The sequence below is a fragment of the Haliotis asinina genome, chromosome 9, assembly GCF_037392515.1.
Source record: "Haliotis asinina isolate JCU_RB_2024 chromosome 9, JCU_Hal_asi_v2, whole genome shotgun sequence".
Lineage (NCBI taxonomy): Eukaryota > Metazoa > Mollusca > Gastropoda > Lepetellida > Haliotidae > Haliotis > Haliotis asinina.
The window spans coordinates 4,724,822-4,749,048 of NC_090288.1; the positions used below are offsets into that span (position 1 = coordinate 4,724,822).

Consider the following 24,227-nt stretch of genomic DNA (forward strand, 5'->3'; position numbering starts at 1 on the left):
GCTATTAGCCATTTTTGAAACCTGTTTTGTGAGCACAAAAAGATTTGTATTGATTGTAGACTAACAGACCCTTTATTATCCCCATATCTACTCTGCCAGGTGATAGCATTTGTTCATGTTGGTGGAGGTTTTCATATCATTTTCTGTTGTTGCTCTGTTGACCACCTGGATAGTTTCATGCTTTCATTAATTACATGTTACTCAGCTCACTTCTACTGACAGTTTAGATGGGCATATGCTATGGTGTGTTCTCCATTGCCATTGCTACAAACCAAGAAGTGATGCTGTAATTTCTGATCAGGTTCGAATGTGGTCACAGTTTCTGCTATATTGTATCTGTAACTTTTACTCCTATCAGGCTTTTCTGCCTGTGTCATTACAAATTTTGCACTGCAGGCTATGTTCGGTTGAGCTGCAGGACCTCATGGCTCTCTATTATTTATAATATTGGTATGGATCATTAGAAATGATGTTGCGTGTTGTGGGTTCAGGGTTTCTTTTTGTTCTTTTTCTCATTTTTCTGAAGACTGCCTCCATGGTGTAGTGGTTAGAGCATTTGCCTGGAGGGCAGAAGGTTTAGGGTTCAATCCCCGGCCGTGTCATAACAAAGACGTTAAAATATCTTGTTGGTCCAAGGCTGGTGCTTGTCATCAATGGGTACAACAAGGACTGGTCAGCTCGGAGTCAGTATAATGTGTCTGAGTGGGGTATTCCTTTCACAACTGTGGCTTGGTATTTCAGTGAGCTTAGTCTAATAAGTGCTACAAAACCAGCTGAAGTCTGTACTAGTACAAGCAGCCACACATACACACACATGAAGCCACACATACACAAACATGCATGTCATCATGTGAGCAAAATATTCTTTAGTACCTCATTAAATCCCATTTTGCCTCACTTCACCTCATTTTTCTGAAAATAGGCTCTTTTGTACCGGTCAGATGAAAGTATTCCATTGAACTACGTGGTTCAAACCATGGCATGTTAAATTCTAATGTTGTGAGAAGTCTCAATATTCATGAAGAAAGTTGGTATGTGAAACATTTGTAGCTATTATATTGGCATAGGAGGAATCATTCTAGAAATTCAGACTAGTCCTGATGAATGGAGGGGCTATTCTTCACTAGCTATCTACACTCAGACTGTGAGTGCCTCCATACAAGTACATAAACTGTTGTGTTATCCCTGTGTAATGGAGACGTGGAACCAGTTGCTACATACATATGTGTTTGTGTCAGTTATTCTGTTGTTAGTTGTAGGAAGTAGGTTATGTGTTATTATTGTTGAGTTATAAGTTATGTAATATTCTTTTGATGCTGATGTTGCAGGATGATGACAACCCTTTTATTGCTGTGAAGATGCAGGAGAAGTTACCACTGACATAGTTTTCTGACTGAACATCTGGATTACTACAGTCAAGGACCTACCAAGACTACAACTCATTGATTGTCCAATCAGAGATCAGCACTTTCTAGCACCTGCCTACATTCAGCTAATCACAGATTGCCGAATCATTGATCAGCTCAATCAGGCACCTGTCTACATTCAGCTAATCATTGATTGATGAATAATTGATCAGCTCAGTCAGCTAATCATTGATTATTCAGTCACTGGGAAGCTCAATCAAGCACCTGTGTCTTCACTCAGCTAATCATTGATTGCCTACATTCAGCTAATTATCAATTGTTCGGTCACTGGGAAGCTTGATTAGGCAGCTGCCAACATTTAGCTAATCACTGGTTGTTCAATCTCTGGGAAGCTCAGTCAAGCACCTGTCTACATTCAGCTAATTATCGATTGTTCAATCACTGGGATGCTCAATCAAGCACCTGTCTACATTCGGGTAGTCATTGATTGTTCTGTCGCTAGGAAGCTCGATCAAGCACCTGTCTACATTCAACTTATCGCTGACGGTCCATTTACAGTTCTCTGCAAGCCTGTTTTAAGTAGTTCTGGGTTTCTCTGAAACATACCACAAAGGTGCTTGATTGAGTACAGGGCATAAAGACAAAGATGCCAAGAATATAGGAGGCAGTACAGGAAAATCAGTACACATTTCACTATTATTGTCCAAAGTTACAGTATTTTACCTAGACTTACCCTTTTATGTATGTGAGCTCACTCAACCTAACTGCAGAATGATTAGGGAACTTCACATGTATATGGAACTTACAATATCCACAAAATCTCCAGTTTCCAGAATTTGGTGCAGGTTTTACAGAGTTTATGCCTTAAGACCTCATCAGATTGTTTACAAGGTTACTTTGAGAAGCATTTACATTCTGCACAGTGAGTCCTCAATAAGAGATTTTATGATTATATTGTAATAACGAATACATCTGACTAACTGTCAGTGTATACCAAAAGTGTAACCTTGTCATCTATTGCATATAACTATTTACATGCATTTACTTGTGAGACTGCCCATGACCTTTGACCTGTTGACCTTGGCTAAAAGTATATTATCATGGACTATGGTATCGGTGACAGCTGTCTTCATTGCCAGCGTTGCATACCCTCAAAACAATGTTGTAACAAAAATATTGAATGTGGGCTATATGGCCAAAATATGTCTACAGTTGGAATACTTGCTGTACCATCATAGTTTTGTTTCTTTAGCTTTGCAACATTGACAGCATCTATAATCTGTCTCTCATGTTATATCCATTAGCCTGACACTGTCACATGCATAATGTGCAAGAACTAGACATCAGTATTTTATGTTAAAATGTCTTGGCCTAGACCAGAGTATTTTATGTGTAATATGTCTAATTTACAAAAAACCCAAAAACATTCCAAGTCATATCTGGGGCTGTGGGGTAGTCTAGTGCTTAAATTGTTTGTTTATCATGCCAGTGACCCATGTTTGATATATTCCCTACATGGGTACAAAGTTTGAAGCCCATTTCTGGTATCTCTTGCCAGTCATGTTTCTGGAATATTGCTTAAGTGGCATAAAATCAAACTCTCACACTCAGTCTTACATCAAGTTTGGCTTGTCCAGAAAGGCAGATAGAGTCTTGAGTGGAGTGTTGATTTTCCAACAGATTCACTTTAGTGGCTGGTACTGTATCTTTGTTGATGTATGATGTATGTAGGTATGCATAATGTCTATCTTCCAGTGAAATGTGCAGAATTCCATACATATGAAATGTGATTGTTTACAATGCTTCTGCAAAGCCAGGGAACTTACTATTTTAGACTATTGATTATCTGTGCACACATTTCTACCTGAGTGAAATCCAGTGAAAGTGCTATCAGTGACTCTTTTTAGTTAACACATAGATATTTAATTGTACATTCCAATTTCTATTGACATTTTATGTACACTCTGAGAATCCCACATGGTGGATCTCACATGGTAGGTGTTCTAGAGATAGTTAAAAATGAATTTGTATTTTTATTTACTTTGCCTCTATCTACTTAGTATATTATACATTATTTGCTATTTTCACTGTTTTGTTCTGTAGGTGTGACAATGAAATTCCAAAAACTGTATGTTTCTTGTTTGCTATTTGTGTTCATTATTAAGTGTAATATTTATTGTAGACATGCAAGAACCTGTCAACAACAGCCACCCCGTTTTCAGGATCAGGTTTTACTTCTGTTTTAGTGGTTTTATTTTTTCTATTAGTTTATTGATTTTTCTGCTCAGTTGATTTGCTCAATATGTTTATAGTTCAGAAATTTATTGATAAATGTGCAATCTTATATGATTTCCATGGTATCTGAAAGAAATGGGAAAATCTGATATGTTTGTCCGTTTTAAATCCTTGTATTTTGAATGGCTGTGTGAAATTCCATGTTGGTATAGGTCCTCAGTATCTTGGGATGGTCATTAGTGGTGATGAATTGTGTCAGGTGGTCAGGCTCAGCTACTTGGTCAATTGCATGTCTCCATACCCTGATGGAGGGGGTCGTTGTTCATAAACATCGGCCACTGGATCATCCAGTAAAGAAATGGATAGCTACAGGATGCTGTCATAAGGCTCTAATATTGCGAATAGCGATCTTAATCAACAACAACTTTAATATTTTGACTAACCCTCTTTTCCATGAATTAACATCTAACTGTAAAGGATTACTTTCAGCTCTTGAAATGAATAATTTCAGTGGGGTAGACTAGTGGTTAAAGTTTTCATTTAAAGATATGGGTCCAATTCCCTACAAGGGTGCAGCATGTAAGGACATTTCTGGTGTCCCTGTCTATGATATTTCCAGGAATTTGCTGAAAGCATTGTAAAACCATACTCACTCTCTCTCTCTGAAATCAACAAGTGTGAAACAGTGTATTTGCTATGACATTGATTTTGAAAGTAATGTTTATTCCATACATCACAGGAGACATACTCAGGCATCTACTGATAGTGTATTATTTTTGTGCTGTCATGTTAATTTCTGAAAGCACATATTTGCATGTGTTCTCTCTTTTTTTGTGGATTAACTTAAGGCTGGATTAAAGAAGTGTTCATTTAAAGATATGTTTTAGTTTTAGATAATATTTGTTCAGTATTGCTGTTATTACACTCTTTGATATTTAGAATCCATTTATTGTTTATTTATTCTGACTGTTTTTTCACAATAGCAACTATGCTATTCCTATTAATGGCATAAGCGCAAACGACAACTCCTCAGCAAAAATCATTCTACATACTGTTTAGCATTTATTGCATTTTGTGTGCCAATGGCCTGCCTAGAAATCCACATATTGTTTATTAAGTATTTATCAAGTAATTTGGAAACATGATAGTGCTTACTATTGTTCATTGAATCAGTCTTCTCTTGGGCTGCTAGTTGCCATCTAGAAATCTGTATATTGTTTAATTATGTTTGTAATGTGAGAACATGATAGTGTTTACCATTTTTCATTGTATCAGTGTCAGCATAATAGACAAGCTTCTTACAGCAATAGTCTAAACGCACAGTGGTAACTTGTCAGGTCACGCCAGATCTCCCCACACCTAAATATCAGCCTTGGGTGTTTAATGGTGATCTGCAGTATCGTAAAACAGACAAATTCATCTTCGAAATTGTGAATTTGGGAATTATGTTACTTACCATGCCCTCAGGCAAACTTAGATCAAAGAAATTAATATTTGTAATGGTCGCACCATCCTTACCAGAGAAACTGTCTGCTGTAATGGAGTTTGTGTAACCAGAGGGATATGTATATTCTAAGACAGATACTCCAGAAGCCACAAAATATGCATAACTTCATAAAACATCATTCAGTTGTTACTACTTATTAATATATAAAGATGAATATATATATACAGGTAGTAACTGTTCATATTGAAACTTAGTGTTGAATGTTATTCTTGGTAATATAGGAGCAGTATTGTTTAATATGGTTTTAATATGTAATGGCAGATGACACTTTTAAAGGAAGATCTGACAGCTTTCACATTTCATTTGGTTGTGATTGTCAGTGTGATTAGTATATCTTATACATAGTATCAGGTATTTCTCTACAGTTGTCAAAACTTTGCAATCAAAAGTCAGTATATTTTTATTTTTACTGGTTTACTGCAAAATATTGGGCTAGGATTAAGATAACTGGAACCACTCTTTTGGCTTTTCTTTCAAAGAAATCGGGTGGAAAATACCATCACCATCATCTTCATCGACATGACAAGGCCGGTCTGTACACTTGTTATTTCCTATCTTCTGTGGTCCTTAATTTCCGTCCTCAAACAATTTTTTTTCTTCTATCTTTGAATGAACAGGCTAGGCCTTCATAATACTGCATGGCCCAATAAATCAAATTGCAAACCATTTTTGCACAGTATGTTTATTCCTTCTAAATTGTAATTCATTTGCCCAGTCTTTAAATGAGGAAAGGAAGATATGTGTGGCCTAAATAATTCTAGCAAATTGGAAAAACCATATGAATGTGGCATTTGAACATGACATGGTCCAGGAATGAATACACATTCTAATGTGCAATGTATTTTGTGGTTTACTTTAGCATGTATTAGTATACATATATGTATATTGGGTAGGGACAAATGTGTTCCATTTGAAATCCTGTGATTGTGTTGTGATACATTGTACATAACCATTAATCATGTACTGTAATGTCAGTTTCTGAATTACTTGTCAAAATATTTCTATGTCATAATCAACAGAGATTGTCTTGATGTTGAATCTCCCAGTATTTTGCAAAGTAATAAAAGCTTTTTATTGTAAAAATATCTTACACATACTACAATTTCCATGAGTCAAATCAGCATTCCTCAGAGATTCTGAGGTGGTCAGTGAAAAACAAGCTTCCTGCCTGCATCATGACAAGAACAAGCTTAATAGCATGAGCAAGAAGTCCACATCATCTGGCTCAAAGGCAGAGTGACCACCTGAAGATCCATGCTTGGATTGGTCTTCCTGAACCCATGCTTGTTGTTAGAGGTAACATGGTCACAAGTCATTAAGGTAACCTTATTGTACTGTTGGAAATAGAAAGAAAAACCTTGGGTTTTTTTCACATTTATCTCAACAGTTTATGTAGTTAATATGCAGTGTGAAATATCTGTTAAATAAGTTCGGCCTAACTACAGTTCCAGTGGAGATAGTTCCTATTGTATTACAGAGGGCACTTTATAAATGGCCATATTGAAATTATACTTTCACGCTGAAAATATTACGGATGTAGCTACAATGGAGTCACTAATACAATTCAACACCAGATTATATGATATACAGAGAACTTGATCGATACCTGTTGTATGTTAAATGAAACAAAAGACTGATACGTTTTTGGCTTGGCGGGTGCTGGTTTCCATTTTGTGCCAAACTGTCATATAATATATATTATATCATGCTGCAAGCTAGTTCTGTAATCAACATATTTCCTTGTATTGAATTTATAAGAAAGACACGAAATGAGCAAAATATTTGATATTCCATTTCTCTGTACAATTAAGTTTCTCTCCTTTAAGATTGAACAGATCCTCAAACACCAATTTCTACAGAAATGGCATACCTCCATGATACAGAGCTCAAAATCTTCCTTTTCATCTTATTCTAAAAAACAATATAGAATTTGAGAGATATCTGTTTCTGCCAAAACATATATATTGCCTGATTTTAAGACTCAGAACAAGTAATCATCACCTCCCCATAGAAGTTGGCTGTTTTCGCAAATGTTCCTGGAGAATATCGTCTGTGCACGTTAAGTAACTCGTGCAGATGCACTCCATTATCTGTTCAAATGCGATGCTTTATTACAGTGTAGACAAACATATTTCATTCTTACCTGAATTCATTATCCTTGTGGAAAGTCATCAAACTGTTCTCTGAACAAATGCGCAATATTAAAAATCTTGCTATCTACATTAATATAATATTTAAATTGACAAAAGATATTTTAACTTTTGGTTGTTTTTAGCTTGTACCTGCCATCTTGACATGTATATATTTATATATATTTTTATTTGTTTGTATTCTCATGTACCACCATTGGTAATAAATTGAATTGAACTATCACTATAAAAAGAAACAGGTAGGAGAGATCGTCTCAAAAGCGAAACCAGGATGGGTGAAACTGGGAGATAGATGTATCAGTTAAGATGTGATGATCCAGTAGGGGAATTATATATGTTAGGTCATACTGGGTACTTCACTACTATAACAATATCCATTCTTGTCAATCTTTGGATGGTCATGCCACCTATATATTTTAAGACACTTCATGCAATGCTTTTCTGTGGGTATCAAGTATCGTACTCTTTTTACATATTTTATCATAAACTTCATGATAAAAAAGATGTAAATCAATAGATGAGACATATGCAACACAAATGAAAGAGCACAAAATATCTTTGAGACGACAGTCCTCTTGCACTTCCCACTGAATGCCCAGTTAGTCCGCAGTGAGTTATTTCCACAAATCCTATTTGAAGTTGTGTAAATTTGAGGGATACAGAGCAACAGCCTAAGAACAGTTTTTTTTTCCCTATTTCTGACAGTGGTTGAGTGAAATGTTCAAGACGGAGTTAAGGTTGCTTCATGAAAGGAGCCCCAGAATGTTTTTTGATGTTTGGTCCAGACTTGGTCTTTTAATGCTGCATTCAGGGTGACGGCAGTGTGTAAACAACAAACACAACAAGCATGAAGACAAAAATAGCTGACCTTGGCTGATGGATGATGCATAACATCAGGAACTGGATTGCCTGATCGAGACTCAATCATTATAGCCTGTTTGGCTCAGATTGCAATTCATCGGTCCGCTTTTAACTCGAAAACTAATAAATATAAAATAATCCCTGAAAAGCTGATCATAATTAAAACATCATACCAACTCTGTGAGGCTTTTGTCCCAAAAATGAAAAAGTTGTTCAACAAACTATCATAAATATAATGACACAGTTCACTGTTACGACAGAGAGGTGAGCGAGAAAGCATGAATCGTGTATTTAATGTCTTTACAAGAAAATTGGCATGGGAAACAAATCCGCAGGATGAAGAGAGTCAACTGATGCTATAACAGAATAAATGTGACAAAGTTCAGTCTTGAGTTAACATTACTGTGTGATGTGCCTGCAGGCAACAAATGATGATCTACATTTGTGATATCATCCACATCCATGAGAATATATCTATCATCAGATTTCTTTTACCCAATTTACCATGCCAAATCTACAGTGGAAAACAAAACCGCATCATTATTCTTATTATGCAACATAAGTTTATAACCTTCTGATCAAAAATCGCAAATTAAAATTTATAACCTCTTCATGAAAAACTGCAACTTCCTTACTTTTTAAAGAAGAAAAATATAGCAATTGATATAGCTAACATATACCATTTACTTTACACCAAGAGCTTTAAACAAAGCATATATATAATTATAAAATAAGCTCACCCAACACACCATTCTTTGCTTGTGGAAGATGTGATTCTTTTCATAGTTAGGACTGACGGAAACACAACAACATTCCTAAGCAATCATTACATGACCCAAAAAGCAAGCAGGGAAACACATCCCTGAGAGAAACATTCCTTAATGACTTGTTTTGGTGATAAATGATACTTAAATCCATGGCAAATCAGCTCAAGACATGGAAACAATGCCCAGAAAGGAGGCTCAGATCAAGTTCAAATGAATCACCACAAGATTATTGAAAAAATGTTCATCTCATGACGACATAAATGTAGTGTGGGAAGCATGACCACTCCTGACTAAGTTACAAGTTTGAGTTTGAATTAGGTAAGTTTTCACTCAAATCTGAGAAATCACATCAAAATGCATTTCCCCAAATTGACTGATGTTGAACTCAAATGTAGGAGACAATTTAAGTTCAGTAGGTAAGTTATTTAGATTGTTTGGGGTTTTGTATTTTAGAAGTCCAGTTTGACAATTTGAAAACCCCTGATTGTCTAACAGTTTGAAATTAGCGTAAAAACTCAAGTTTGTATCAAGAAATCAGGGCCAGATCCCCACAACTCCTGATAAACCAGATGCGTCACATGGGAAGTTGAGATAAACCCATCCCAAGTTTATACACATCTTCATGTAATATTTACACTAATGATGATCAATAACACACTATAGCCTAAAGCTCTGATTCATGTACATTATATCCCTGTTGCCTCATTCAAAAACACTTTATACATCAAAATATACAGACCCAATGACAAAGGCTTTTTAAAACCATATATCGGCAGAGACAACTGAAGGGGCTGTTCACAACATACTCAAGATACCATATTTCTTAAACTCCTGCATTTGTTTCTTTGAGTGGCATTTTTATCTTGAGAAATACATGGAACAAACTTGGATATGGATAACAACTTCTTTAATTACAAGAGTGTGACATTTCAATACAGATTCTTGTACCGCTGTCAAACAGGAATGTAAATTTAATCTTGCATTTGGGTCTGTTCTACAATACAGGTGTGACATGAAAAAAACAGTACAGCTAACATGTACCTTCATTTCTTTGAGAGGCATTTTAAGAAGTTGTATAGATGAAGGAAAACCACGTTCTTTGGATAGTCAACTTCTTTATTGCAATGATATTGTTTGATAACGGTGTTAGAGCCTACACCGAAACACCACTCAATGCAATAATGAAGTTGACTATCAGTAGAGCGTGGTTTTCCTGAATGTACCTATATATCTAGTGAAATACCATAGGGATTAAGTCTCAGAGCAGAGTTCAACAAACTGTATATCTATGTACACAGTGAACCATCTCAACAATGCCTCTATCCAACCTACGCAACTGTTATACATAAAACCTGAACCGTCATTTCAATACAACAGCTCTTACTGTATTATTATGATGTAACAATCAAAACCACCTCGTAAATAACAGCTCGTGGCCATCAAATCGTTTCAGATAGATTCTGATAAATGCCAGAAATAGGCTTGTGACCAGCTACCCTGATGACAGGTGTCAGCTTAATGTGGGATGATAGCCATAAGTGATCAAAGTTTGAAATATTTGGTATCAGCATTCTGGTGTGTTCAAGGGAAGCAACTCTCCACAGTAAATTGGGGCACCTAAATGGCTGGCTACACATGTTCAAATGAATGTGTAAACGAGCACATTTACTCAGTATTCTATTAAAACAACATAAGCTTGTCACCAATGGAGTGACATGACAGGAAAATTCTGCTACCGCTCAGGAAAGGCTTTGAATATAGTGGATACAATGACAGACAACACTCACAACAACTTTTATCATCAATCAAACACTGAAATACACAAAAACAGTCATACTAACATTTGCTTCAAAAACATATTTCTTAATGCATAAACACTGAAAAGACATTCCATGAAAGCTATTTCTAAACTAAGTACACAATGCCATACATAAAAAGAGTTTTTGGATTACATGGGCAATGTTTGGGACCAGTATATCCAAGCAATTTACAGGCAAAGTGCAAATCTCTAAGTTTAAGTGTATTTTTAAAAAATTATATTCTCACATGACTTAACTCTTCATCTATGTCAATACACTGATTCGTCCATTTGATTTTACTCTTCTGCATACAAATAATCATTTCCTGCTAATCCCTGCAGAAACTGTTAAGGGTGGGTTGGCAGTTACAAAGGCATATATCTCTCCACACTCAATCTGCACAAAAACAACAACTAAATGCAATTCAATACAACAAAGCTTGGAATCTGGTCAAATTATAGCGCTCCACTTTTGCACTATACATTACGTTCTTTAGCATCCAGAGTGCTCTCCCTGCTCTGCCTTCAAAATGTGCTCTCCTTGACATCAGTATAGTTACAAATATGGTCATCAAGGCACAAAGTAGTATGACATTTCCTTAGTCCACTCCTGCCCAATACTGATTCCATACGTCTTCTTTCTTGTGAAAAAAACAAACAATAAAGTTCCACAACAAATGATGGTAGAGTAACGTCTGGTCTCGTTAAGGTCTACACAAGTAATGCAGTGTAGCCGGAAGAACAAGATGTAATCATACGACAATACTGGTTACACATATACTACTACTAACTTTCAATATAAAAAAATATTGGAAACATAAGTTTGTGAAAAAGACAATGGCAGGTCTCTTGTGTGAAACAAGTATCTTGGTTAAAGGGTGTCCCTTCTCAATGTCACCAGGACAAAACTAATCCCACTGCAAATGTACACCTACATACCTCCATTAATGATACAGGAAATTCTCAACATCCATGATTTTACATAAAAGGAGTAATTTTTCACTCCTTCAGACTAGTAATGGATGTTGTATATAGTGGGGTTTTGATTATCGTTGCACATTGAAGAAAAACACTCAAAGTATTGTTGTTAAAATATATCCATGCACACAAAGACAGACACAGACACAGACATATACACTCTTACTAGGCTTGGTGCCAAAACAGCAATGACAATAAGGGGTAGATAACTTCCCCTCATGTTTAGTCATTCTCAATAGTCTATCTTGTTTGACAATGACGAATGGGCAGACCACTTCTGTTATCCTCTTAAAGTAATGACAGTACTGACTCGAAGTCGTGTCACAGATAACAACAATGATGGAATGAAAGGAACTACCTAAGGCATAAAATAAAACACTTGTGCTCATACATATCAAAATGTACCCAATATGGCAATGGAAAATATATGCACATCTGAAGAAACAATCCAAGGGAAAACAAGAATCAATGAAACAGTGGAGTTTATTTTCAATTAGGCAAAGTTTTGTTTTCTTTAAACCTGTTCAAATGTCTCATTATAATTTGTGTTACAGCAACTGATCACTTCCATCATCCTCAGAATTCTGCATAACAGTATCAAAAATATATCCTGGGATAGGGATGAAATGGTATGGAGTACATTGCATATAGCAGTTCTGGAAGTTCTGAAATTTTGTGCAGGTGGATGTAATAATGGTGTTGTCTGTAGGTTGATTTAAAACCTGGGGAGTGTTCTTTGGGTCGATGGAAACACAGGGTGTTGGTTTCTGGGTAGACTCAACAACAGGAGTATTGTCTGTGGGTGGAGTAACAGTGCATGTGCGTGTGGAGATAACTGTGGGTGTGGTCTATGGGTGGAGTCAAAAACTGGGCAGTGATATCTCTGAGTGTGTGGAAACATCTGGGGTGTGGTCTGTGGGTGGATCAAAACAAAGGGTGATGTTTCCAGTTAGATTCAAAAACAGTAGTATTATCTGTGGTGTGGAGTCAAGAACTGGTGAGTGATCTGAGGGTGGAGTCAAGAACTGGGGAGTGATCTGTGAGGGGAGTCATAACTAGGGTGGGACCAGTGGGTGGAGTCAGCACGTGGGGTGCAGTTTCTTGGTGGATTAAAACAATGGGTGTTGTCACTGGGCAGATTCAAGAACAAGGTGGTACCAAGAACTGTGGGGAGGTCTTTGTGTGGGGTACTTCTTACCCAGCTACACCAACATGTACAAGTTACTTCTCATCAAACATAAACACAACAGACCCAAGACATCTCAAGTCTTCTCTGAAGTATGATTACAAAGAATGTATGCCACTAACTGGCCCAAACATGATCAGCACCTACATTGAAGGCTTGTGGTTATGAAGTCAAGTTCATCATTTATAAGGAACTCATCACTTCTGAATTCAGGATGCCACGTGAGACTAATGGTGCAAAGTCATCAAATATAGATGTCTATTGTCAGCAATCACCCACACAAATGAATTTCATCCTTTTCCACTGTCCTACAAACAGAAGAGGGCAAAATACTCATTCAGTGAAAATACATGTCAGTTGACTCTGGGCGCTGGATCAGAATCTCACTAGAGCCTCATAAGTGCAATCAGGTGAGCAAATATATATTCAATAACTTTGGACTTTGCAGGAGGATATTGTTCATAATTTTTTTTCATTAATCCCTGAAGAACATTCCTGTTGTCTATTAGTAAGAACTGACTTTATTCTTATGAATTTTATTTTTATGTTCGCACAGCAATAATGAAGAGACATGGACAAAATCAGACTGACTTTGATCCAGCTTTTTCGTTGAACAGTTGCAAAATAAGTTTTGAGTTTCCAAACTGCAGATCAGGATTTTTCTCATAAGAGCAGCAATGAAAATATTCTGATCTGATAGTAACATGACAGATTAACAAAACTATGTAAATGCCTATCTTTGAAATGCTTATCTCATAAAACAAATACGGCAGTTTCATACAATTGTTTCATTGTGAATGCCAACAGAATGAAATAAGTATTTTCCGATTATTTTCCCACACTATTTCAGCGTTGGTTGAATCCGTAATCCACTAAACAAAAAGAGTCTGGACTGACAAATCACCAACTTAAATGTCTACACTATATTTTATGACTTTGCCTTTTTCTTATCATACAGGGAGAGATTCAAACACATGACTTTGACTATACATAAAACAAAAGCTCCAAGCTTGACCAGCAAATCAATTATAGAAACAATCCCTCTTAAACTGATCGGCATTGCAGTTGAACTGCTGCAGCATGCGCTGTTTCTAATCTAGTGCATAAATGTGAAAGTGCATGGTTTTAATACAAAATTTATCACAAAACATTCACCACATTCACAGTTCCTGTTCAGGGAAACACAACACACATCACAACATCAATCTTATGGAAATCAGGACGATTCTTTGAGAACACGTTCCACATGTTTGATATTGTCCAGGAGATTGTCTCGCACATCAACCCGCAGTCCTCTACGAGATGATATCCTCTCTTCTAACATGGCGCACAGGTCAACATCGGAAATTTGAGGATGCTGTGAAGTTCTCTCCCTTTGGTAAGGGTCATCTGGAGAGGCAGATGTGGATGGCTGGGGCTCGGAATGAGATGGTTTGCGGGTATAGGAGTTGACAGTGGACGAGACATGCGTCGATTTCTCCTTTGATGTGGAATGATGCTGTCTGAAATATGTCCAGCAGAAAACTGAAAATCAACCCTAGAAATAAATACGATTAAAAAAGTATCACCATATTTGCCATTTTTGCTCCTAATAAAACCCATTCCTACTCATATTGTTATTATGTATATTTGCATGATATTTTGACCCTTGGTTGCATCAGAAATTGATTTTGGACATGCACCTGCTACAGACTAAGCTAAGCATCCTGTGCATAACATATGCATTTTAATTTTTGTGAATGCTGTTATTATGGGAGTGAGTAAGTGAGCATTATGCCAGCTATATGGTGACAGTCTGTAAATAATCAAGTCTGGATTAGATAATCCAGTCATCAACAGCATGAGCATCGATCTGTGCAACTTGGAACTGATGACATGTGCAAACCAAGTCAGTGAGTCTGACCACTCAATCCTGTTAGTCGCCTCTTACGACAAGCACAGTCGCCGTTTCATGGCAAGCATGGGCTGCTAAGGCCTATTCTACCCCAGACCTTCACAGGTCTGTTATTGTGGGAAGATTCTATACATATTGCCAGCTGAATAACTGCTAAGTAATGGTAAGTGGCCAGGATATCGGGTTTGGTTATATCAGTAACGGAGATTTTAGGAAACTGCAGCTCAAGTCAGAATCTTGTGTAAAAAAGCATTATAATGAGCTGTGTTCTCATCTTTCACAACCAACCTGCTAACAGTGTCATATTCGGAGAGAAAACTACAGCCTATCATTATGTGGATATGTTGTTCATTGTGTGACAGTGGAGATCAGCAAATTACTGGTCAGTTGTGGTTGTGGCAGTCTGTAAATAATCAAGGCTAGACCAAACAATCCAGTTATCAACTGCATGAGCCTCAATCCACACAATTTGGATATGATGGTATGTGTCGACCATATCTTGGAGCCTGTCAACATTTGTTGTCTCTTACACAGTGTTGGTTCCCTAAAACTTATTCTAACCCGGTTGTTCATGGGTGAACTCTGGGTTGAGTGTGGTTGTCATACCTCCTGTCGAAGTCCAGGTCCTCCTGGGTAGAGACATTTTTATGACTCTTGTGGGTGCCTGTGGCCTCTTTCCGCTCCACGTCCAGTCTCACGTTGATGACATAGCCACTCCCAGGGACCAGGCGAGGGATTTCATCCCCAAACAACTGGGATATCACTAAACACACAAACGTTTTTGTCACTTCTCTGTTAAGAAGGCCATGCCCAAGTCATTGAATGTCAATACTAGCATCAATGAATTTTGTATCACAGGGTGAAAGAACAGGTGGAAACGTCATGAGTGTAAAATACTTTCATGATCATGATAAAATACTGACACAATAAGTAAACATGCTAAAAGGGGTTTTACTATTACATGAAAATATGTACTGACAAATACGTACGGACCTTCTTCGAAGGTTTTTCCCTCCCTGTATAAACTACTCTCAAGTTATTTCTCTCCTTGTATAGACTATTTTGAAACCATTATCTTCCTTATGTAGACTATTTCGAAGCTATTTCAATCCTTGTATAGACTATTTTGAAACCATTACCTTCCTTGTATATAGACTTTTTCAAAAGTTTTTTCCCTTCCTGTATATACAACTTGAAACAGACTACTATGAAGTTATTTCCCTCCCTGTACAGACTACTATGAAGTTATTTCCCTCCCTGTACAGACTACTATGAAGTTAACTTATTTCCCTCCTGGTATAGACTACTATGAAGTTATTTCCCTCCCTGTACACACTACTATGAAGTTATTTCCCTCCCTGTACAGACTACTATGAAGTTAACTTATTTCCCTCCTGGTATAGACTACTATGAAGTTATTTCCCTCCCTGTACACACTACTATGAAGTTATTTCCCTCCCTGTACAGACTACTATGAAGTTAACTTATTTCCCTCCTGGTATAGACTACTATGAAGTTATTTCCCTCCCTGTACACACTACTATGAACTTATTTCCCTCCCTGTACAGACTACTATGAAGTTGACTTATTTCCCTCCTTGTATAGACTACTATGAAGTTATTTCCCTCCCTTTACAGACCACTATGAAGTTAACTTATTTCCCTCCCTGTACAGACTACTATGAAGTTATTTCGCTCCTTGTATAGACTATTTTGAAGCCATTATCTTCCCTATATAGACTACTTTGAAGCTATTTCAATCCTTGCATAGACTATTTTGAAGCAATTACCTTCCTTGTACAGACTATTTTCAAATTATTTCCCTCCCTGCATAGACAACTTGAAGCTATTATGCTCCCTGTACAGACTACTATGAAGTTATTTCCCTCCCTGTACACACTACTATGAAGTTATTTCCCTCCCTGTACAGACTACTATGAAGTTGACTTATTTCCCTCCCTGTATGGACTACTATGAAGTTGACTTATTTCCCTCCCTGTATGGACTAGTTATTTCCCCATCTCACCGGCTCCAACAGTGCTGCCAATCCCAGACTTCCGGTTGGGAGAGTAGCTGAAGGATTTGTTACTGTTCTGCTCGGATCCACTCTGCAACAACACAAAGATGATTACCACACAGCTAACAAAGAAGCTATGTGACAGAATCAGCAGTCAGACTCATTTAACATTCAAAACTGTCGGAGGATACAAGAGAATACTGTGTTACCACAGATGAATCCATATACATCACTGAGCTGCCCTGTCCATTATGTCAAAGCTTGAGGCCACACCTATACCTCAATTATGTACTATTCATCATAATTTTGGTCAGTGGATCTGAGTGCACCTGATTTTCATTTTAACCTTCCTGGGGAGTATGAAACGGCACTTAAGTAACAGAACCTAAATCCCATTACTATCTCCTCCTGTCTACCCTCTCAGGGCTGAATGGACAGATGAATGTTTAAAATTTGGACAGAAGTTTTAAAACTTGCAAAGTGCCTAGCTTGTCAAACACAGAAATTCATCTGTCTACTATTGCATGGTCACATTTCCTCAACATATCTTTCCACTTGGCCATTTGGGAATATGGGGTTTTTTTTCTGATACTTAACAAAATCTGACTTCACCAACATTTTGTTTCTCAAAAGGAACTGTCCAGAAACCTCTCTGTTGATGGACTACACAAACTCAAGCTACAAGAAAATTTTGGGTAATATATAAATTTTAAACAAAGATGACAAAGACAAAACTGATCACTATGAAAAATAATATGTTAAGAAAAGTTTAGTCCAGATTGATTTTCCACTTGGTGTTGATATGTGATACCAGAAATAAATGGTGTATGTGTGGCTCCGTGGACACCAACAGCAAGTCAATGATGTGAGTGAAAATATATGATGACATTTCAAAGTGTCATTGTCATTGGCACTTTGGAGGCACATTTTCTTCTTAAACATCTTAATAAAACATCATCAACCATATCCACACATAATATGACCATTTTTTTAATTTAAAAAAATCATTATTTCACAAGTATGTGTGTCTTATCCGAGTAAGAATTCCTGATTTCAGGATATTAACGTTGTACAACTTCCACCATAGTTTAAGCCTGGGCACTATATGTCTGAATATACTTAACAGCAAAAGGAGCATAATTTTTAAGTAAAAAGAAAAAAAGAAATCTCAGACAGTAAGCTCTCATCATTTGTCCTCTATGTTAAACCCTTGACAAAAAGCCAGTTGTGTTTCTTTTGCTGTTAAGAATATTATCTTAAGTGTAATTATGTTAGATGTTCTTAGAATGACATATCATAAAGTTTAAATACCACATAACACTGCATGTCTTTAAACCTTACACATCAAAAATATACAGGAAAGTTGTTTTATTCTACAACAGGTTGTATTGTATTCAAAGACAGTTCTACTATTATCACAGAAAGTTAAACCATGTCTTAAATGGTGACCATTTTAAGCAGTATATAGGAATGATAGTATATCATAGAATAAGCTTATTTGTTAATTGTTTGACACAGCCCTTACTATCCTTGATAATCTTCATGGTATACGTTACGACAAATATACACTATACCTTGGGTGCATCTACTGCTCGGCCAGATAGTTTTATTACCTCCCTTTGCTGGTTCCTCATTTTCGCAGTAATCAGTACTTAAGCCAACACTACAGCCAAGCTTGATGTGTCAACAAAGATAGTGGTTCCAGCCACAAAGGTTTGGTTGCAGTGCGATACAGAAAAATATGTACAAACACTCCATCTACTTCTTTCAGAGTGCCTGTGCATTATTAAAGATGCCAAGTTAAAACAGTTAGATAAGTAAGAAATGAAAGTATGATGTGATTGGTATGATCAACTTCCAAGCATAGACACCAGACTGCATATAAAGTCAGCCGAGGAAAGTAATAAAATCATCAGGCCGAGCCATAGATGCACCCAGGGTATAGTGCCAATTTATCATTCAGTATACCTTGGAGATTATCGAGGATGAACACTTACTTACATTCCAGCTTTGTGATAGCAGCCAGCAAATAACTAAGTCTGGGTAAATCTAGTGACTGACATGAGTAATGATTGGGATACATTTAATAAATCCCAATGCATTAATCATCCTTTTAAAATCATTCTATTCTAGTTCTCCAAAGTCAAACACACAAATAGACAACTATTCTTATGTTTTCCACATCATAAACATCTACTATAGCATTTATTCCACATAATGCTTAGTTTCAATTAGGCTGATCCATGGTATGTCAAAAGTTGTATTTTTTAATTATTGTTCAACCATGGTAATCTAACAAACATAAAGGTTTCTGTGGCTGTTTAATCATTAATCCAGTGGTTAACAAATGTAACATTTGAGATCCCACTTTCTTTTGAATTCAGTACTTTCCAACGATTGAGTTTTAGTGGGGAATTGACCCAAGGCACCTAATCCCGAGCACACACAGTTTGAGATATCACTGAGGCAATGAGGCTTCCATAAAACTCAAGTCCAACAACTGGATCACGTCTAGATCGTGCACTTTGTGTACTCCTCTAATTTACTCCTGCCGCAATGCTGAGATTGTGATATGACATGACTTTCCTCCAAACAATACCTAACACAGAGAAAAACTAAAAGGTCACGCTCATACTTACAGCTTGGTCATTGTCCTCTGACATGGAGCGTCGGAAACTGCCAGGGGATCTGCCCTTGCGAAAGTCCTGCCCAGAACTGTGCCTGGAGTCATGAGAAGGTGATGACTGGTCCATCCCAGACAACCTCTCCTTGGAATTACGTCGACCTTCAGCCCGACGGTGCACATTTTTACCATAAAACCCTCCCTGGTAAACTGGATCTGATTCCCAGATGGATGTTTGAGAGTGTGGTGACTGGTGAAGAGGAGTTCCTTGAGAATGATCAGGGGAAAGGTCACGTAAATCAACATTGCCTATTTTAGATTTTGAGGTGGCCATACCTGGTCTCATCATCATCCTCCGTAATGCAATCCCCCTTCCGCCTCCCCGGCCACACCCCTTCTTACCACCCCTGTTCATTCCACAGTTCTGAAGGGATCTCTTGTAACTACGCTTGACAACAAAAGCATTTTTCTTTGGAGCTGTCATCCTTCGAGAAACTGGGAGAATGTTCTTCAGGGAGACTGCTCCAGTGTCACTCGCAAACTCTGTAGCATCTCGCGGTTTGAGGAATGATTTTTTCGCCTGCATTTTCGGCTGCAGGTCTGACCCATCTGGAGCATCCCATTGATTAGACGACTGCTTGGGTAGCTTCATGCTGGACTGATCTGGTTCAAGGCCAGACATCTTTGTAAGTACGGGTGGATCCTTATCTCTTGAAAGATCGGAAGCCATTTCAGCATCATTAAATATATCAGAGACACTTTCATTTGTGGTCGCAGTATCACTTTTAGGGCCAAGAGGGCTCAGTCTAACAATAGGAGATGATTTCTTTGTGGTCAGTCCACCTCCTCTCCCCATCCTTCCACCCCTGCCTCTGCCTCTCTTGGCTACCTGAAGCCGCTGTGGTGCTGGATGCAAGCTACCCAAAGCTGAGGTTGAAAACAGTAACTCACCCACATCATCTGCTCCATCTTTCCCAGAATAATGTTTACTGCTTTTTATTTGTGACAACACTGTCTTCCCGTACTTCTTAATGTTCATCAGACCTGCATGGACAACACTTGGTTCTGGCAGGAATCCATGGCTGGCAGCATTCTTCTCGGCTTCGATGGCTGCCCTCATTGCTTTCAGCTGAGCCTCAAGTCTCTGTAGAACTGCAGGGCTGTGTTTCTTTTTCTTGTTCCATTTATGAAATCTTTTCTTGCGAAACTTTGATCTTGGAGAGTTCCCCTTATTAACTTTCTTGACATCTGTCGTTTCGGGTTTTGACACAGTACTTTCTTGCTTAGCCTTACCTGCTTCTACCTGTCTGCCTGCTGTCATCTCCATAGCATCCATAATAGGCTCAGCCTTGAATTTCTTACTTCTCCTTTTTGGAGACTGAAACTCCTCAGCAGAATCTGGAATGGGAGGAATCATGTCACCGTTATGAATATCCAGCACAGCATCATTTAGCCGAGGTTCTTGAGACAACTGTTCCCTCAACACCGCAAAAGCATTTTTCTTGATATTTTTGGTATTGCTGCTTTTGGCAGAAGAGTCTGTTTCTCCACCTAAACTATCCCTATCAACAATAGGTGAGGCAGCACCATCATTCTCTTCAGGTTCACCAACAAAACTAGTATTCAAGGCCTCAAAAGAATTGTGCATGGTTGCCATTTCAGCAAGCCTCTTCAGATTCTCGGGGCTCCTGGGACTTTTCTTCTTGGAAGACATCAACATGTTGAGTTTCCTCTTTTTCTTCTTAACACTCCATGGCTTTGCGGGACCTTTGGGTTTCAAATATGATTTCAGAAGTTCATCATCATCCTCACTATCAATACATGGACCTTTGGCCATTACAGTGGAAGCAGAAATATCCCTGTCCTCTTCATCATCTGCAACACCATTGGCCTCCTGTCCTGACAAAGCCTTCTGCGTTGCATCCAGGAAATCATTCATGTCCTGTTGCTTTTGTGAACTACTTGAATCTTCTGCAGGTGGCCTTGACCCAGGTTTTTTGATCTTTGGTTGAGAATTTGTGTCCAAGCTAGCTTTCCGTTTACGAGTCCTATCTGGAGACAGTATTTTATTTTTCAATAATTTCTTCACCTCTACATGCTTAGAACCATTCAAGAGGTTACCTTCACCAGATTTAATGCTGTTCTCAAGTGTTTCACCATCAATACTTGCTGTACCCTCACTGCCGCTCACGATGCTCGACACAGTAGATAGCTGAATTGGGTCCGAAGTCTTACCAGGGACATAGGTAAATAAGTCAACATCTACCTCTGGAGTTGCCTCCCCTGTTGCAGCAACTTTTTCCACCTCTGCCTCTTCAACGCTGTCTTTAGTTACACTTTCAACAACCGGATGTTTACGTGGCCGACCAATTTTCCTCTTCCCTTTTTCCCCCAAATCAATTTTTTTAGGTCGACCAGGTTTCTTTTTCTGGCTTTCACCTTTGTCACTGTTCAGTTCCAAGGCAGATTCACTCATCTGGCAAGAAAATACGTAAAATCATGAGGTAAGGTACATGTCCGTGTTGTTTACATGCCATCAACAAACACCTCACTATGCAATTGTCCAACTGTCCATGGATCTCACAACCAAGTGATTGATAATTCTAACCTGGGCCTACATTTTCAAAGCTCTCTTTGAGCTAAGATGGTCATAAGTTGTTAATGTATGGAACTTATGACTATCTTAGCATTAAGAAAGCTTAAAAAACTCTAGGCCCAGGATCATAAACATTCTAAAAAGACATCAAAACTTCATTAGTCATGTTCGATACACTCAAATGACATTTGGTTTATGTTGTTTTATAGCATTATTCCAGCTATATGGCGGCAGTCTGTAAATAATCTGGACCAGACAATCCAGTGATCAACAGCATGAGTATCAGTATACGCAACTGGTATACTATGCAGGCAACCAAGTCAGTGAGTCTGACCACCTGATTCCATTAGTTACCACATACAACAAGCATGGGACACTCAGATGAACTACACTAAACTTTGAATCTATGTAAAAACAAAAATGCATACATCATATACTGATGTAGTACATGAATGTCTATGGAAAATAACATACAAATAAAGAAAGAAATTATTAAACGTCAAACACAGGATGACATCTACTAACATTGCTATTGCCCAGATTGAGGACGTCCTTGTCACTGTTATCTCCCTTGGGTTGAAGTGCTTCTTCCTTGCTGGCTTTTTCTTCCTCCAACACAGTTTCTTTGGGTACCTCCGCTACAGTAGCTTCAACCTTGTCCTTTTCATCACTCTAAAATTGACAGTTACAATGGTTACAACCTTGTACTTGAAAGTAATGGCAGCTTGCCAAAGTCACAGAGTTCGGTCATTGTTCGAACTAATGGGCCACTTGCAAGTGCCATGAAACTACACTATTCCTTGAATAATGAGTGAGTAAGTTTAGTTTTATGCCACATTCAGAAATATTCCAGCTGAATGGCAGGAGTCTGTAAATAATCAGGTCTTGATCAGACAATCCAGTGATCAAGAGCATGAGCACTGATCTTGGATATGACGAAGAGTGTCTACTAAATCAGCGAGAATGACCACCTGATATTCCTTGAATTATGTTAACATGGTAACCATGGCAAAACCATACTTGAGAGCCAGTTTCAATCCCTGAATCAGCTGGTCTTTCTATGACTTACCTGACTTTCCTCGAGCTTATCCTGGCCTGGGGCTTCCGCGGTGGATGAGGTGCCATTCTTGGCTTTCTGTGAGGAAAAGAAACATCATCTGCTGAGAAGCTCAACAGCTATACAAGTCTGTAAGTTGTTTAACGTCTCATTCGGCAATATTTAAGTTATATGACGTGAGTCTGTGAATATCTGAGTCTGGACCAGAAAATCCAGTGACCAACATCAAGTACTTAGACGCATCTAGAACATGAATACCTCAACCGAACATCGTACAAATAAGTGAGTGAATGAGAGACTGTAGTTCTACATCAATTTTACCTAATATTGCAGCAACATCATGGCAGGAGACACCAGAAATGGGCTTCACACATTGTACACATGTGGGGTATTAAACATGGGTCTGTGGTGTGATGAATTAAAGCTCTACCCACTTGACTACCCCCTAACCCCTCATTAAAAAAATATAAGCAACCATCTGCACTATGTTCAGCTTCAACAATTAATACTATACTTAACATGGAAGGGAGCCACCATTTCAATTCACTGCTAACAAACACATGTAGACATCTTCTCTACATGAATCATCATGACTCTAGGACTGCCTGCATCACTGAGTTTGGTTTTATGTCGCTGTCCATCAATATTCCAGCAACATCACAGAAAGGAACACCACAGAGAGGCTTCACACACTGCACCAAAGTGGGGATTCAAACCCTGGTCTCTGGCATCACGACCCAATGCTTTAACCACTAGGCTACACCACCCCACCTCATGATTCAAAGATGTTTATCATTCAACAATTAACATCAATAACAACCATACATAAACGCCATGTCACATGATCACAAAACGAAAGTAATTTCCAAATATACAAAAGAAAATTTGAAATGTAGAACAAATGAGAGAAATATTAAAATATAAAGTTAACCAGAATCTCAACTGGTCAGACCCACCACCAAAGAGACAGTTAAATACAACACAGTGATATTGCTCACAACTGCAAACTAGCGCTATCTAATTAATTCAACATTCAAGTACACAACTAAATGTTAACTATGGTAACAAAGAAGTTCTCTAATATATGTCAAATGTCAAAATAATGTAACTTAAACACCTGAAAATGTTTCAGTACTGAGTAACACCTCAACATCTGCAACAGCTGGATCTAATGAATCAGCTTGAACCAAAC

The 24,227-nt window shown here is 37.9% G+C and overlaps 2 protein-coding genes across 11 annotated transcripts in view; one reads left to right on the top strand and one right to left on the bottom strand.

The window, feature by feature from the left end:
• LOC137296025 (endosome/lysosome-associated apoptosis and autophagy regulator family member 2-like) overlaps positions 1–6,192 on the top strand; it is a 65,270-nt gene extending 59,078 nt beyond the window's left edge. For all 9 annotated transcript variants that reach the window (XM_067827663.1, XM_067827661.1, XM_067827656.1 and 6 more), the window contains one exon: positions 1,329–6,192. In XM_067827663.1, coding sequence (XP_067683764.1) covers positions 1,329–1,385 — 57 coding nt within the window. In that variant the 3' untranslated portion in view covers positions 1,386–6,192. The remainder of the gene's footprint in view (positions 1–1,328) is intronic.
• Positions 6,193–8,398: 2,206 nt separating this feature from the next.
• The window catches only part of LOC137296236 (muscle M-line assembly protein unc-89-like), a 34,891-nt gene continuing 19,062 nt past the window's right edge, over positions 8,399–24,227 (bottom strand). For both annotated transcript variants that reach the window (XM_067827976.1, XM_067827975.1), the window contains 6 exons: positions 23,048–23,113; positions 22,504–22,650; positions 19,399–21,858; positions 16,769–16,850; positions 15,350–15,506; positions 8,399–14,351 (listed from right to left, as the gene is read on the bottom strand). In XM_067827976.1, the coding sequence (XP_067684077.1) occupies positions 14,066–14,351; positions 15,350–15,506; positions 16,769–16,850; positions 19,399–21,858; positions 22,504–22,650; positions 23,048–23,113 (3,198 nt within the window). In that variant the 3' untranslated portion in view covers positions 8,399–14,065. The remainder of the gene's footprint in view (positions 14,352–15,349; positions 15,507–16,768; positions 16,851–19,398; positions 21,859–22,503; positions 22,651–23,047; positions 23,114–24,227) is intronic.